This window comes from Lepidothrix coronata, unplaced genomic scaffold (genome assembly GCF_001604755.1).
Source record: "Lepidothrix coronata isolate B3197 unplaced genomic scaffold, Lepidothrix_coronata-1.0 Scaffold194, whole genome shotgun sequence".
Classification (NCBI taxonomy): Eukaryota; Metazoa; Chordata; class Aves; order Passeriformes; family Pipridae; genus Lepidothrix; species Lepidothrix coronata.
In genome coordinates, this window is record NW_016690374.1 from 398,124 (window position 1) to 414,426 (window position 16,303).

The 16,303-nt window shown below is 34.9% G+C and overlaps 1 protein-coding gene across 3 annotated transcripts in view; it reads right to left on the reverse strand.

Moving 5' to 3' along the window:
* The window catches only part of IFT88 (intraflagellar transport 88), a 44,102-nt gene that overhangs the window by 15,035 nt on the left and 12,764 nt on the right, over positions 1 to 16,303 (reverse strand). For 2 of the 3 annotated variants that reach the window (XM_017831658.1, XM_017831659.1), the window contains exons 15-22: positions 15,493 to 15,592; positions 11,010 to 11,096; positions 10,179 to 10,365; positions 9,541 to 9,649; positions 7,931 to 8,081; positions 6,669 to 6,784; positions 3,463 to 3,515; positions 1,544 to 1,609 (exon numbers count right to left, since the gene is read on the reverse strand). In XM_017831658.1, the coding sequence (XP_017687147.1) occupies positions 1,544 to 1,609; positions 3,463 to 3,515; positions 6,669 to 6,784; positions 7,931 to 8,081; positions 9,541 to 9,649; positions 10,179 to 10,365; positions 11,010 to 11,096; positions 15,493 to 15,592 (869 nt within the window). Of the gene's footprint in view, positions 1 to 1,543; positions 1,610 to 2,821; positions 3,330 to 3,462; positions 3,516 to 6,668; positions 6,785 to 7,930; positions 8,082 to 9,540; positions 9,650 to 10,178; positions 10,366 to 11,009; positions 11,097 to 15,492; positions 15,593 to 16,303 lie in introns of those variants that run through there. The other variant, XM_017831660.1, reaches the window with a different exon arrangement.

A 16,303-nucleotide genomic window follows, 5' to 3' on the forward strand; every position in this document is an offset into this window, starting at 1 on the left:
TGCAAATAAGGTGACTCCAGTCCAGTATCGCCATTCAAGTTGTGATATTTTGCAGGTAATTCAACATTTTCTGTGTGTCTATATCCATGAAGAGCACAAGTATCATTTATACATGTGGAAGGCACAAGACATACTAACTCACCTGGCTCAGAACTCTTAACATTTGCAAAATATTTTGGAAGTTGGAAGCATAGTAATGACACTAAGACATTACTGAGGAGCTGCTATCAAGAGCATTTTGTTGAAAGCAATTTTACAAATGCCAAGTGAATCAAAACTTTTTTTCTGTTGCTGATTTTGAAAGAGTAGTATTTATAGAATTAAAAAATCCCAACAAACCTGACATGAAAATCAACTACAACTGTATGATTGAACCAGAAGAACCCCCAAAAACATTCTCCTGAGACACTATACCAAACTGAAGACATTGTTGCTATTCTATGTGTTTGTCAACATTCCTTTGAAAGAACTGAAGCCAAAACAAGCAAGACATGATCCATTTCTCTGCTGACACTTTAACAAACATGTTATTCATTATGTGCTAAGCTAGTTTTCTGCTGGTTTAGGGAAGACATGGTCAGGGAGAGATGAGTGAAGAACCACTGTTTCGGCAGCAGAAAACTTAAATCAGCTAAATTGTCTTGTCTAACTTCTGCCTCCATTTGTGTAATTTGTAGAAACTACAATCAGAAACATATTTGCACTCTAAAAGGTTTACTAAATACCCCTCCAAAATATGTGTGACCAAAATGAACACCATATTTTGCTTATAACTTTGAGGAGTTAATAGCACTGAACTTCAGTTGTACAAGAGAGCTGTGTGATTCCTCTTTAAAAAAGCAATACATTTGTTAAAGCAGAATGATACAATTTTACAATAAAACTGAATTAATGTTCTTCCCACGTTGCATTTAAAAGCATAGACTTGTTGGCGACAACCTCATATTTTGGAATTTGTGAGGCAGAGTGTGGGATGTCAGAATGTTTTCACAACCACTGACAACCCCTATTTTCTACATGTTTTTTTTTATTTAGAGTACAGGTGTGACTGATTTTGCAAAATGTCTTACTCTTCAAAGATTTCCAGAGACTGGTTGACCAACTATACTTAAAAACCCAGCAACAAAATCTCACCCTCTACATTTTTTGGAAAGGCTGGCTTTGGTAAAACTTAGCAATATGATTTTCTCATATCTAGAAACTTACAGCAGGAATTTCAACTAGCAGGAATTAGAAGTAAAAATACATATATTTTATCACAAGAAATATCTAATAAGTAACATAGTTATGTATGAGAAAGAACTCAACCAATCCGACTCAGTTATAACTAAGTTTATTTTCATCACTCTTCTTCAGCATTGACCTAATATTTCTTAAATCACACTTTAGTGTTGTCACAGAAAACATGCAGCATTAGCATGAATAAAAATGTTAGTTCAAAAAAATATTTTCATATGAAAAACACGTCATATGACTACTAACACACATATTCTATGTAACAAAGTTTCCTTTGATAGTTGTACCACGGAATTAAACAACTTACATTCAACATTCTCTGGGAATTTTCTGTGAATGACTTTGTATTTCTCTAGAGCTTTCTGGTAGTTACCTGCAAATAAAACAAACATCTCCTATCCACACAGTCAAACATAAAAAAAGAATATCTGATGTGAAACTGATACACTTTAACATCAATGCATCTTTTTAGTTAGAGTAAATAATTTAATATTATAAGACCAAATTTGGTGAGGCCAAACTTAAAATTCTTTAATTACGTAATTTAATAGTAATTTACTTTAACAGTAAAAATTAAGAACATCTGAAAACAGTCCAAATTACTCTGTAAATAACAGAATTAACGAAGAGTAGTTTCCTGACTTTTGCCTTTTTTTTTTGACCTTCCTCTAATACTCTGTTTCTACAACACGACTACTAGATGAACTGTATCAAGCCTAACAGGACTTGTCTGGGACTGCAAATGTATGGATTGGTCAAATGGAAATATCTAACAGCAGAGCTCTGCCTGTCCTTCCTGACATCAAAATACAAATTGTGTGGCTCTCCTTTGCCCAGATCTGGTAGTGAAGTAATTATTCCTTAAGTCTTTTGCCTTCAATTTTGACTCAGATTGATTACAGAAAGGACTGACTGACCCTGTAAATCTAAAATATCATATCCATTAAATACTTGACAAAAAAGGTTTCTTGAGATATCACTGTTTTTCTCTTCCTGGTGTGAGGCAGAGATCAAACTGATGTGCTATGTGTTAACACGATAAACCGGGAATTTTGCCAATGAACCATAAATGATCTAAGAAGCAGCCAAGCCCACCGTTTTTCTTTGCTGGGAAAATGTTTCATCTGTCTAGTTTTGGGTGGTGCTGATTATTCTTAATACACTGGCTTCCCCAGGTCCTGCTCCTTTTCTCACTGTTGTATTAAATAACTGAGCTAAGTGAGAAAATGCACTTATTTATTATGGGAGACTATTCTGTGAAGTTCTAAAGAAGCATAAAGAAGAGGGACAAGATGGAACAGGAAGAAAGAAGAGTATAATTTACATCATCAAGTATCCTGAATGCATTTTAGGTGGTGAAAAACCCCAAAAAGGTTAGACTCTTTTAATTTTGCTTATCAGTGTATTCTATTTCCAGTATGGAAATACAGTACATTAAGACTCTCTTCCGCTTGTGTAGTGCAAATACTATTTTAATATTGAAAAATTATACCTGCTGTTGAAAAGAAAAGGGAATTAAGCAACTTGAAAAACTAACTGTTTATGTTGGATCAGTTGGTAATATAATTACATTCAAAAAACCTTCTATCAGATCACGTATGCTGTACTATTTTCTTTATTTATTTAAGAGCACAAGGAATGTTTCACATATAAGTCAGTGCAGGCACACTTCCTGGACTTAAAAGAAACTTCATGTTTTATTACATATACAGAGAAAATTTATAACAAAATAATACATAACTGAGTGTTCACACAAACTTTAGCACCAATATTCACATCAGTCAGAAAAGATCAAAAGAAGAAAGTCAAAACATAATCAAAACAAAACAAAACACAGAATCATAAAATGGTTTGGTTTGGAAGGGACTTTTGAATATCATCTAGTTCCAACCCCCCCCTGCCATGGGCAGGGACACCTTTCTCTAGACAAGGTTGCTCCAAGCCCCAGCCAATCTGGCCTTGATGGCGCATCCACGACTTCTCTGGACAGCCTGTTCCAGTGTCGCACTATCCTCACAGTAAAGAATTTCTTCCTTATATCCAGTGTAAGTCTACCCTCTTTCAGTTTAAAACCGTTGCTCCTTGCCCTGGAACTGCAGACACCAGTTTATCTCCATGTTTTCTATACACTCCCTTCATATATTGTCTAGTCTGAACAACCCCCATGGATTACAAAAAAAAATGTTACAAACCTCCAACCAGTTACCAAAAAGTTACAGAACTTACCGCTTCTCCTGTAGCAACTTGCAACCATCAGCTGCCACTTCACTTGTGTTGGCCTGTATATAAATAAAATAAAGTTATGCACATTGGCCAAAGAATGAATAAGCAAAATAATCTGCATAGCACTGCTAAAGACCTACTATTAAACTACTAATAAATTTTTCACCTAGCCTATTGCCTTCCTAGAAAGAACTTATCCAGCTCAATTCACACACAGTTTACCCCTGCACCATGCACCTGTTTTCAGGCCTTGATGTCACTCATTTTCAGTCGTATGTTATAGCCTTCCTCCTGCTCGTGATTCTGTGCCCAGACACAATTAGTAGACTGGACAGGTGAACCACTAATCTTTGTCAGAGTTACAGAACCATGCAGTGGGGAAGAAGAAAATGCTAAACTGTATTTTGAGGAGGCCCTACCACTAGGATCCCGTGCATGCCCAAGAGATCCCTGCCAGGAAGCACACTCCCCACTCACAGCTTCAAACTCTGGTTTCTCCTTTTTGCCTAAGATGCCATTGCAGCATCTAGCTGCTGCCTATATGCTCCTTCTCTTTTTAGCACATAATGGTGACAGGTATGTCAGAGAAAATATTTGAGATGTTTCAGCATGTACAATAAAACAGTTGGACTCCTTCCTCATTCTTCTCAAGTTAATGTGAAAACTGGGAAATTTTCATGTCAATAGTGTCAAGATCCTCTATAAGCCAAAGCACTTTCCACATGTGGCTTACAATGCAATAGTAGCATATCCAAAAGGTACTGTAAGACAACATTTTCAGTATAGTTTTGTACTTATTCTCTTCAGTTTTTCCTTCTAATCGTAGCACAGGCCATTTTTAACTCTAAATAATCTGTTTGCCTGGTAGTTGCCAAAAAAGCTCATGAAATACAGACGTTGCACCTTTTTAGTTTCAGCTGAATGTGTCTCCTGCAAACAAAGGCAGTCAAGGAGACATGAAAATAAAGTTTATTACATAGTTCAGTATGAAAATTCTAGAGAGAAGAAATTGTCAGCAGCAAGCATTAACTGCACAACTCCTTTTATTAACGATAGATTTGTGCATGCTGGTAAAAATAAAATAATGGAAGCTGTTGTCCAGTTCATTGTCTAACACGTTATCTTAGAATGCAATTTAAAATGTAGTTATTGTGATTAAAATACTGAATGCATGAAGCATGAAGTATATGGATTGTAAACAAACTAAAAATTGTTAAACTAAAAAATGCTGTTCACAGTTAAAATAATTTTAAAACATAACTATTTAAAATCAGTAGCAATTTATATTTACATACATATTTACCATTTAGCATATCTAGGCTCTATTTCTAGTACCAAATAAGCACCAAAATATTTATGCACCATTATCTACTGTTAAAAATCTCCTCCCACAGAGAAATTTCTCTCTATTACAGATAGATTACAATTACAAATAACAATGAAGAATTTCATATGCCAATTATTCGTTAAGTACTTTACAATCCATACACTTCATCCTTCATTCATGGACTGAGTGAGATAAGAAGCACAAAATCTTTATATCTTTGCCAAAACAAGATTGTGAAATAATTCTTTTTAGTTTCATCTGTTTCTTTCAAAATTTTCTAACAAGGCCATGAACACCAGTATTTGCAATCTCATAGTTTGACTAAAATATAACTTTTTAAGATGGCCAGTATTTATAGGGAAAAGAATATTGGCAAACCTGTGAACTGGGTATTTTTATCTTATCTACATCTCTATTTCTTTATAATTATAACACCATTTGGGTGAAGTCTATGTCTTTTATTATTATTTATTTTTCATTTTTAATCCTTATTTAAACCTTGGATTTTCTCTTCTACAATTAATGTCCATTCCAACTCAAGTGTCTCAAAGCCAAAATTAGTATTTTTTACTGAACTTCTTACAACCTGTGGGAAACGACTGAATGGTAGGCCTTGAATTTGAGCAGTTGCAGCTCTGAAGTTGCAGAGGAATGTAAACAACTCTGAGGAAATATTTACTGCAATGCCGGACGGAACAAACATAATGCAGCTGAGACCAAAGGTCACCAATCAAAATGTGTATTGTATCACCAATGACAGTGTGCACAGTGTCTTCAGAGCAATAAACAGTTTTCCTGATCACCTTACAGCTGGACTACGATTGATATCTGAGCGCATTCTTGGCCATGGCAACAACCTATTTGCAGTATAATTTTTCCTTGAATTATACTGTACAAACTTTTTGTTCACATGCTGTCTTTGTACATGCATGCCCATTCAGATTCCCATAACAAAAAGAATGTCAAATTTTAGATCATCACAAGACAAGAAACAAGAGAGTTTTGTTTAGTATGATTTTTGGTAGATTTCCTAAAACACAAAATAGAGAAATTCACACTTATTCAAGTGAATTTCAGTTGCATGAATTGGTCTGTTAACACAAAATGCTTCACGAATTCCACATAAAAAGACCATATGCATGTCTTTTTAGAATTATCTTTGAACTCTGGATTATAGATTTAAATTTGACCAAATTTTATTTAACCATTCTCTGGTAAGCTCCCTTTCTGAACTAAAATAAAGTATATAGCCTATATACTTTCTGAAGTGCATCATGTTCTGCTAATGGACAATTTTAGCCATTAAGTTACTGAACTGAACTCAGTATATTTCAAACATCTCTATCAGGATCGATTTAATCTGCAAACTTATTTCCACTGACCCCTGCACTGCACTGTGCTTACTTACATACCTTATTTGTAATAGCTTTTTTATGGAAGTAGGAGTGATGCAAAAAGTGGAAATGCAGCAAGAACGGCTAAAACACGTATTTATCTGAACCACTAAATCATCACTGCATAACAAAACAATAGAAAGGAAATATTTCACATAAAGCCATGGAGAAAGAGGTCTTGGTGGCTTCGGAGAGCTATCGCCCACTTCGTAGCTGTGTTTAATGGCAGATAACAGAGAAAAAGAGGGTCTAATACCCAATACTTTCTTGGGCCCAAAGGAGGATCTTATTTAACACTGAAGTTGCACAGTAAGAACAAAAACACTGTAAATGAACAGACAGTTGAGAAAATTAAGTAATATCCCGAATACTCTTAATTCTGATGTTTGCTTATAGTATTAATAAAGTTATACAACTGATTTATCTCTAGGTATACTTATGGATGTCTAATCACAAATCTGAGTAGGCATAAAATAATAACTACTTACAGGATAAGTGCTGCTCTTTCAAAGTACTCAATGGCTTTTTCACAAAACTGGGTGTCAATATAATATGCTCCAAGCCATTCAATGACCTCAATGTTTGAAGGGAAATACCGGTATGACTGACAAAACAGGAAAGGTGAAAAACCCCACAATTTTAGTGATAAACAACATCTTTATGGTACTTCTGGAATATCTTACTCAAGTGTTTAATTCTCCAGATGCCCAAAATGTGTAATATAAATGAATAGAAGTAGTGTGCTGTACTAAGTGATCCTGGGAAAAAAAAAAAAAAAAGGCATGCCAAGTTTTCTAATTGCAGAATGCTTTTTAGAAGTTACCTGAGATGAGTCTGTCACTTTTTCCATCCAGCCTTATTTGAAATGCTATTTTAAATAGCTTGCAACAACAAAAACATTTACTTAGCTCATGTCTACATATGAGTAAGTTACCTAAAACATTAAACAATGCTAACTAATATGTGTACAATTTCATATTCACATCAGACTGCTAGAAAACTCAACTAAAAGCATTCTTTTCTATACATACGTACATAAATAACATTTTCCACTTTTTAGAAATTCCCACTGAAATAGGCAGCAAAATTATCATCAAGCACAACTCAACTAGTAATTCAGACTGCAACACAGCCTTTGGTCATCCTTACTTCACAGATAAAAAGAATCCTCATATTGCAACAAAGCCATTTCCCATCATTCTTTTTTTTAAGACAGAAGAATCTCTCCAAACTACAGATAGTAGTACAGCTGGTTTGAAATTAAAGAGGCTGCATATCTTTATGCAATCATGTATACATAATGTATAGCTATACTGTTAATATATATAAACTTACATATATAAACACATTATATACATATCTCCATATCTATTATACAGACACAGCCTCCAATCAACTCAGTCACATTACACACCTTTAAAATTACTACATTTACTAAATTTGCTATATTCAGATTTCATTTTGTCCCAGACTATATTTTAAACTGTTACAGGTCAGTGTAAACAATGACCACATAAAGAAACGTGAAAGTCTGGGTCGGTCTCCACATGGAACCACAGGCTATGTTTCCTTAGGCTCTGACTAAAAAAATTAGATTTTGTCTCTCCCAGTATCTCTTTTTTTTTTTCCTTTCTGGAGGACATTTTAAAAAGTTTAAATGAATCAACTGTTAATTTGATATAGGAACTTAGGGCAAAATTTTCTTTAATTATTATAAAGTGCACTGAAAAAGCGATATAAGAGCAAGTACCTCATAGTAATAATGAAAAGCTTGGGATTTATCACCTTCATTATCATATAATTTCCCTAGCTTTGAAAGTACATGTGGATCAGTTGGTACTACACTGATCAACTGCAGGAGCCACTCTATGGCTTGATTGGGATCTTCCATGATCTCATATCTGAGTTTTCTTCAGTCAAGGACCAATGCCGATGGTAGTTTGATTTACTCAGAATTCCTATTACTTTACATAATGCAATCCATGTGCTGAACAGATACACCAGTCACTGTAGCGTGAAGATACACTGGCCTTCTTTTTTTTTTCATATTGTTTTCATAATTTCATTCCCATTAGAAAGTCTTTTTGTTACGCTAAAGGAAAAAAAATATTCAGAGACTTCGGCTGCTCTTTCACCTTAAAACCAGGTTGGGCTCAACAGAACTTTGGGCTCAATTCTCCTCTCTCTTCTTTCTTTGACTTCCTCATTTATAAGAATAAGTCTGACAACCAGGCCACTGATTTTTAGCCTTTACAACTTGGTTATTTTTTCATACTAACAGCATTTTGTTTTACTGTAAGTGATAAGGTAAAACTGCTATTCCCAAGAACAGACTTTTGCCAGTAGTGAGGTTTTCTGCTGTATGTCTAAGAAGCACAAGCCAGATTCTGGTCCAGAGAGGCAGCATTAGCTGTAACTCAGCCTGTAGTGTGCTCTTCCCTCCTCAGTCATCCCTGAGGGGCACAATGGCTCAGAGCTCTCAGCAGTCTGAGCTGGAGCTACTGCCCAACCTGCTTTTTCACTTTCTGCTGCATCCTACCTATCATGCAAAAAGCTTGTGAGTATTGGTGGAAAACAGTTTTTCACAGCAGTGAAGCAGATAAGCTCTGCTCCAGATGGGAACTGGGAGCTGTTGGGCCATTTATGCTGTTGTAAAGGGGCTATACAACAAGCAATAGAGATCAGAGTTCTTTGGTATTCTTGGAGGTTACTTATTTTACTGACTAAAATATATTTTTATTATCTACACTATTCTTAGAAGTGTAGTACAGCAAATAAAATCCGTTCTGCCTTGGAAAGGATTTTATTACAGTTTGCACATCCTCAGAAGAATTGTTAAAGAAATTCATAGTGTAGAATATCACTGGTGATGTGCAAAGCCAATTCCTCCCTTCCTCAGCTTTTCAATTTGTTGAGCTTTTGCAGTATTGGGAGATAATTATTTTCTTACACATACACTAACTAATCTGAAAACAGCTTTCAGAAGAGAACATCATATTCATTAACCATAATTTTTTTTCTTAAATATTTTACTTACTTGTGCTTATATATGCCATATTATTTTCATAATAAAATCAGCAGCATTTGAAATATTCCAGGACACAATTTAACACTGAGGGTAAATCACTAATTCCCTGCAATGAGAGCAGTCTTAATGTATTTCTTCACTGTCTTCACTGGAAATGTTCTAGCAGGTTTAAGTTCTGGTCTCATTTTCACAAACATCAGAGAACAAATCATCTTTACTATAATGGACACTGCAGTAAATTTCTAAGTCACCCTGTCATGACTGAAAAACGTACTTCAGACTAAAGGAGTTTACTATAACCACCACCCTTATCATAATCCAGAAAAAGATACATGCTTGCTATCTGGTAAAGGACTTGGGCACTATTTGGAAGGATTGCATGGAGTTTCAGCAAAAAATCCAAAGCTTCGTCTATCCTGTTTAACTTCTTGTACGCTAAACCTAAAAAAAAAAGGTTACAGATTCAATGCAGTGAGAAAAAGACTACTTTGGCCTACTAACTGACAGAATAACAAGAAAACCAAAACTGGTACTTGGAGGAAGTATGACTGCCTTGACATTAACAGACTCTTTGTGAGAGCCATGCTTGACCTACCAAACTGATAAACACAAGGAACGTGAACCCAATCAAAGTGCAAGGACGCGTGTAATCTCACTTTTTGAACAAGATGAATGGGTGAATAAGGGTTTAATAATGCTAAAACTGGTATACTTTTAGTAGGTAGCATAAATTTCTTAATCTTCAAAGTAACTTATTCATCTGGAATTACTAGTCAATGTTCTTAACACGGGGATTTTTTTTGCAGAACAGACAGGAAGTACAAGTTAATATCTTGCTATAACATGAATTACTCAATAAAGTAATAATAATTCACATATATTTCTACATAAGAACACTCTGAAAGACAGATTCTCAGAAAAACTGTTACCTTTAGACAAAAGCTAAATCACAAAAGCACCTATGACTTACCAAGGTTATAAAGTGCTTCAGTGCATAAGGAATCATTCCTGAGAGCTTCCTTATAAAATTCAGCTGCTTTTTCATAGTCTCCATTTGCAAAAACAGTATTTCCTTTGTTAGTTAGAGCTGCTGGATTATACCTGTCAGAATTTACAGCTAAATCTGCATAGTTAGTTGCTTGTGCCAATTCATTCCCCTACATGAACAAAACAAACATTGTATTAGCCCTTTGTCAGTTAATTTTCTTGCAGCTGTGGCTTCTTACAGGAATTACAAAAGACTGAGGATTAAAAAAAAAAAAAAAAGATTCTTCATTCCCAAAATATTTCTTATATATTTGCATAAGGTAGATCATCTCTTTCTAGTTGCTGATAACTTAACACTTGAGATGTGTCTTGCTATTGTGTCCCACCTGGTCTGGAAGTTTTCTTTTAAAGTAGCATTTATTTAAAAAAAAATAAATAAAAAAATACCCATACCCTACAAACTTCATACACAAACATACCTGCCTAAGCTACGTAGTTCAGGTCTTCCTAAGTTCAACCTGGGTCTCCAGGACCCATGTTTTAAATGGAGCCACTGAGCTGCTGCACAAATCCCACTGCAGACACACTTATGTGGCTTGGGGCTCAATCTCACTCTTCTTCCCAGCAACAGGATACAAAAAGACCTGATCCGAACTTCAACTACAGCCAAGAACTGGTGTTCCAGATTAACTCCTCTAGCACGCAGTTTCTTCTCGTTTACAGGGATTATTTAGACAGACACAAAAATTGTTACAAAAATACAGAAATTGCTACATAAACCGCAGTTCTTACCTGGTTTTGTTGAAACACTTACCAAATAATAAAGGAATGAAAGGTTTGTTGCAGCTGCACTCTTTACTCTGCTATCCTTTTTTTCAAACATTTTCAAAGTCTCCAGTGCCTAGAAGTAATTTGGAAACAACTTACTTCCAACTGAAGTAAACTTACTCCAAAATCCTTTCAGAAAGTATTGATAAACTTCACAGTAACAAACAGCTAAAATTATCAACTCATGTACTCACATATTTGATAATTACTAGAGCTTGTAACACATAAGCATGTACACACAACAGTATATCTGTATTATACATAACATTAATTTCGGTCACAAAATTTCTATAATATTGAATATTTATTACTTCTCCAAAATTTAGATTAGATAAGGCTACTGTGAACTACACAGGTATCTGACAATTCTATACATATAAAACACAACGTTAGATGATTTGCTTTTAATCTGGCTAATTAAAATTCTCATACGTATTTTTCCAGTTCTTTAAGTGAACACAAAACAATTGACATTAAAATCCTTATTAAAAAGCTAAAAAAGAACGTGCTATATGTAAAAAAATACACACAACAGCATAGGACTGGACTTGAACTTGCAGTTGGTTTGTGTATTAAGACAACGACAACTGCCCAAGTCTAGGAAGTACTCAAATGTGAAGCCTGAGGCCACAAAGCTTTTTAAAAACTTTTACATGAAAACTAAATTTCATCAACTTCAAAATAAAGATAAAAAGTAAACATATTTAAACTATGAGAGAAACTTCAAAATAAAAGGCAGCTTTTTCTTTTGGACAACATTTCTAACTGCAGACTAAATGATTAAGAAAAATCTGTCTTCTTGATGCCAAATATTTATATTAACTACACAAACTGTTAGAATATCACAGTTCCATCATGTATTACAACACAGATGTGGCAACCTCAATTTAGCCATCAACACTAGCAATTCAAAAGTTTCCCTCTTTCTTGACAGGAAACATTTCAGCTGCTATTTACATATCAAAGCAAATGCATTATCCTGTATGTCAAATGCCAAAATAAACATAAACGAAACAGGTTTTAATTGACTGTCATACATACAATGTTTCACAGTTAGTCTACACAAAAAACAAATGATGTGTAAAACGACAAAGTATACACAGCTAAATGTAGTTCATTGATTTAGTCAACTACGTTCCACCCAAGAACTGAGTTACTAATGATCTTAATATTCTCCAATAACAGAAAATTCTCTAAAAATACACCAATTTTAACCAAGAAAAGCATTTCAAAAGGCTCTGGATTTTGTGGTCTCAGAAATGTAAGAATTGTAACTATGATAATTTTAAATTATATATATATTTGTGACTTTCTCCAAAAAGGGAATGATCCCAAATATTTTCAGATGTCATACTACTATATCTGAGGTACTCTACTATTAAGAAAATTCTTCATGGAATTTTTAGTGAATTTAGAGCTTTATAGTTCAAAGTTACTTTCTGAAAAGCTATTTCCCATTAAAGCTGATTTATTTAACTTTGCTTTTACTGCTAAAAGGTATCTTTGATGACAAAGATCAGAGAAGAAGTAATGTCCTTTTCATGTATAACACAAAGTTCACGTGGACTCTGAACTTAATTCATTTACTGGTCGTTTACTGGTAAATAATGTTGCAGGTCTCTTGAACCCTTTCAGCAATTATGAGCCCAAGGATGAAAATCCATAGCAATATTCCTTTTGTCCTTGCAACACAGCACTGTCTCATCAGCTACATTTAAAGATTTCTAAAGAAGTTCTAACTTTTTAATCCCAACAATAATTATTAGTTAGATTCAACAATCAAAACACTGACTGTCCAAACTATTCTTTGTGACATGCTTCCAATGTACCTAAATTATTTGCTTACAGAAGTTAAACTTCAAAGCAGCTTGCCTGACTCAAGCAGGCTGTGCCAGAGATGTTTAGGAGCTGCATGGTTAACCTGCAGAATTTAGGTTTTAAATTGATTTTCAAAGGTTTTTTCTGATATTAAAAAACATTCAAAATGTCTAATACACAAAACCAGACATAGTATGGTAATTTTCCTCTTGAATTTTCTTTTATTTTTTATTTGCAAGAACTGTTTTAAAATAACATATTCATTACAATGAACCCATCTATTTTAGTGTTTTGTTTTTTTTAAAACATAAAAAAACCCCTTTAAGCCTTGAAACTGAGTATTTCAAAAAGTTTCCATTCTTGTTCTTCAGCCAAAGGTGTGCTGAGCAGGTGGTGAGTTAGTAAGTATACGAACAACAGGCAGATTGGATGAATTTAAATGGCAGCTGCAGTTTTACTAGAACAAAACAAAATGACTCTCTGCAATCACCATTCTGCAGTCCCACTGTACCATTAAGTGGTTCCAGTGCAGGTTAAATAATAATCACATAATCCAACTAAAAGGAGTTCTCCCCTTACTGCTAACTTCCAACACCCTTCCCTCTCCCTCCATTTAAGTACTACACAGAAACATCACCAACGATCTCTGTATATCATTTTACTTCTGAGAATTGATTTTAGGGGGCTTTTTAACCTATACTGGATACTAACTGGAAATCACAAAGAATTACCATCAAAATAGTAGTTTCTTAAGTTTGTATGACTCTTTACCTACCCATAACACTCTCACCCTTCAAAATCTACCAGATTTGCCCAAAATTTTCCAAACTCTCAAAATTGCTTCCTGATCTCAGAAAAGCTATCAGTGTGCTGGTTTTGGCTGGGATAGAGTTATTGTTTTCATAGTAGCTTGTATAGGGCTGTGTTTTGGGTTTGTGTTGGAAACTGTTGAAACTCAGGGATGTTTCCATTACTGCTGAGCAGGGCTTACACAGAGCCAAGGCCTTTTCTGCCTCTCACCCCACCCCACCAGTGAGTGGGCTGGGGGTGCACAGGGAGTTGGGAGGGTACACAGCTGGGACACCCGACCCCAATTGACCAGAGGGATATTCCATATCATATGGCATCATGCTCTGTATATAAAGCAGGGAAAGAAGAAGGAAGGGGTGAATGCTTGTATGAGCAGCTTTTGCTTTACCTATTACACTGCCTTTATCTCTACCTTGATATTCCTTCTTATTTATTAAGCACTCCTATCACTGAATGTACCAACCAGTGCATGTTAGAAGGAAGCTGATCAAATCCTGTCAGATATCTGAGCTTCCTTTTGTTCAAATGAAGCTGTTTGCCAACTGCTCACATTTCAAACCAAGCCTTTTCCACAAGCAAATAAAAGATTACATTACAATTTTGATGAAAACCTGGTATTATAAGTTGTCCCACAACCCATAAAGATTAAGTGCAAAAAACGCATTTGTCTTTAAATAAAACACTGTCAGAAAGCTGCACATTCACTCAGATAATACCAAAAACTTAAACGTGGCAAGCTGTGGTATTAATTTGTACACCTATATTGGCAATGCATAGAAAAGGAAAGCTAGAGTTAACAGCCTCCTGTACTTATTAAAAAGAAACTGGTGAAAATTTTTAAATGAAGGCAGTTCGGCATAAAATTCACAGGCAGAAATTTATCTTACTAGTGATTGGGCGGCCAGCTAGAGAAAGATCTTACCTACAAAAATATACAGAAATCATTTCAAAATAGCCATAAGTTATCTCACGTGTATATTTAAAAATACAACAAACCAATTAAAATTAAACATGCAATAATGTGCAAGATAAAAAAAATATAAAGTCACAATGGTTTTGGTAGATCTATCTTCTCAACTTCTGCAAGCCATTGAATTTTGAGCAACGAGCTATACTTTTACTTGGAAGTACTAATACTGTATCTTTTCTATGACTTTTTTCATTTGCTAATACACACTGTGGCTTAAACTGCTGTAATATCTTCCCAGTACTGGTGATTCACCCAGCCCTCTGTGCTCTCCAGAGAGGCAAGCTTTTTATAAGACATGCAGAACTGTCCAAGCTCCTGAGCAGATGCTTAATTTAATTTCAATTTGTATTTCAATGGAACGATAGGAGGGCCAACTAAAGTATAAGAACAGTTTATAGTAAAATCCTATAAAAGCTGTAGTACGTGGGGAACAGTGAGAATACCAGAGCATAAACATTAATCATACATATGAAGTGCAGCTGCATATATTTTGGTACTACAGTCAACCTAACAAGATTCAGCTCATATTAATGAAAACACCTTCATGTTGATTAGCAACAGGCTTTCTAGGCTCTATTGACTGTACTAACCTCAGTTCCAACTAACTGTAATGACAGCTTGGACACCTAGTGAAGATAACTAAATCTAGGTGTCTTGATTTTGAAGTGCATTCACACCAGCTTCTGTGGCAGAAATTTTGGTTAGATAAAACTCATCTCTTGCCAGTGCTTTTATAAAGTTATTTTACTGATCAGCATAAAAATAATTATGTTTGCATAAATCATTCTTTCCCTCACCAAAAAATATGCTGTGGCTAAGAAAGGTATCTGTGCAAATACAGTAAAAGCAGTAATGTGAAAAGTTACTATACCTGGTTAAAATTCTGCTGCCTCAAGTAAGTAGTGGCTTTATTTATTTCCAGATCATTGGCTAACTCTACATAGTGGGAAGCTTTTACCGCATCAACACACCTGCAACAGAAGTGATCCATAAAGATAAACAAAATGCACCTGTGCAAACCCCTCTAAGTTATACACTTTTGCATCTTATTTGCGTTCCTAATTCAGTTTTTCTTAGCTAATCTTTCTTCACAGAGGAAAAGAGCACTCTGATTAAAAAATATTTGAGAAAATATTTATACCCATAACTTACCTTAATAATAGCACCTCTGCTATCTCTTTTTTTTTTTTAAGCCAGCTGTCTAAATATCAATTTATTTTTCACCACTGAGCAATACTTGATATCAAAAACTCACTAAGACAATTTTTCAGACTATTTTCTTTGGATACATTCTATACGGTGGTTTTTCAAACCTCATCTCCTGTTGCATATATTACCAAACCTGTAGACCAGATTAGTGAACAAACTGCAGAGAATGCAGATTGTGTCCCTCAGCTCCATAATAATAATAAAGTCATAACTGGTCATCTCCCAGTTATTTGTGGCTTAGGGTCTTCTGCAAGATGAGTGCAGAAGAGAATGCAGCAGACAGTTCAGATGTTCATTCACAAACTCCATCTTCTAGGTTTGATGTGGTCTACCTTAAGCTGCCTGATCATATGAAGCAAGACCTTTATTTATTGTATGCACATACTGTTCTCTCAAATAGTTGGTAATTAAGCACAGTCAATGAACAATTTGCAGGATGCTTCCTTCATCCCTTCCCCTATTTTTTTAACTGG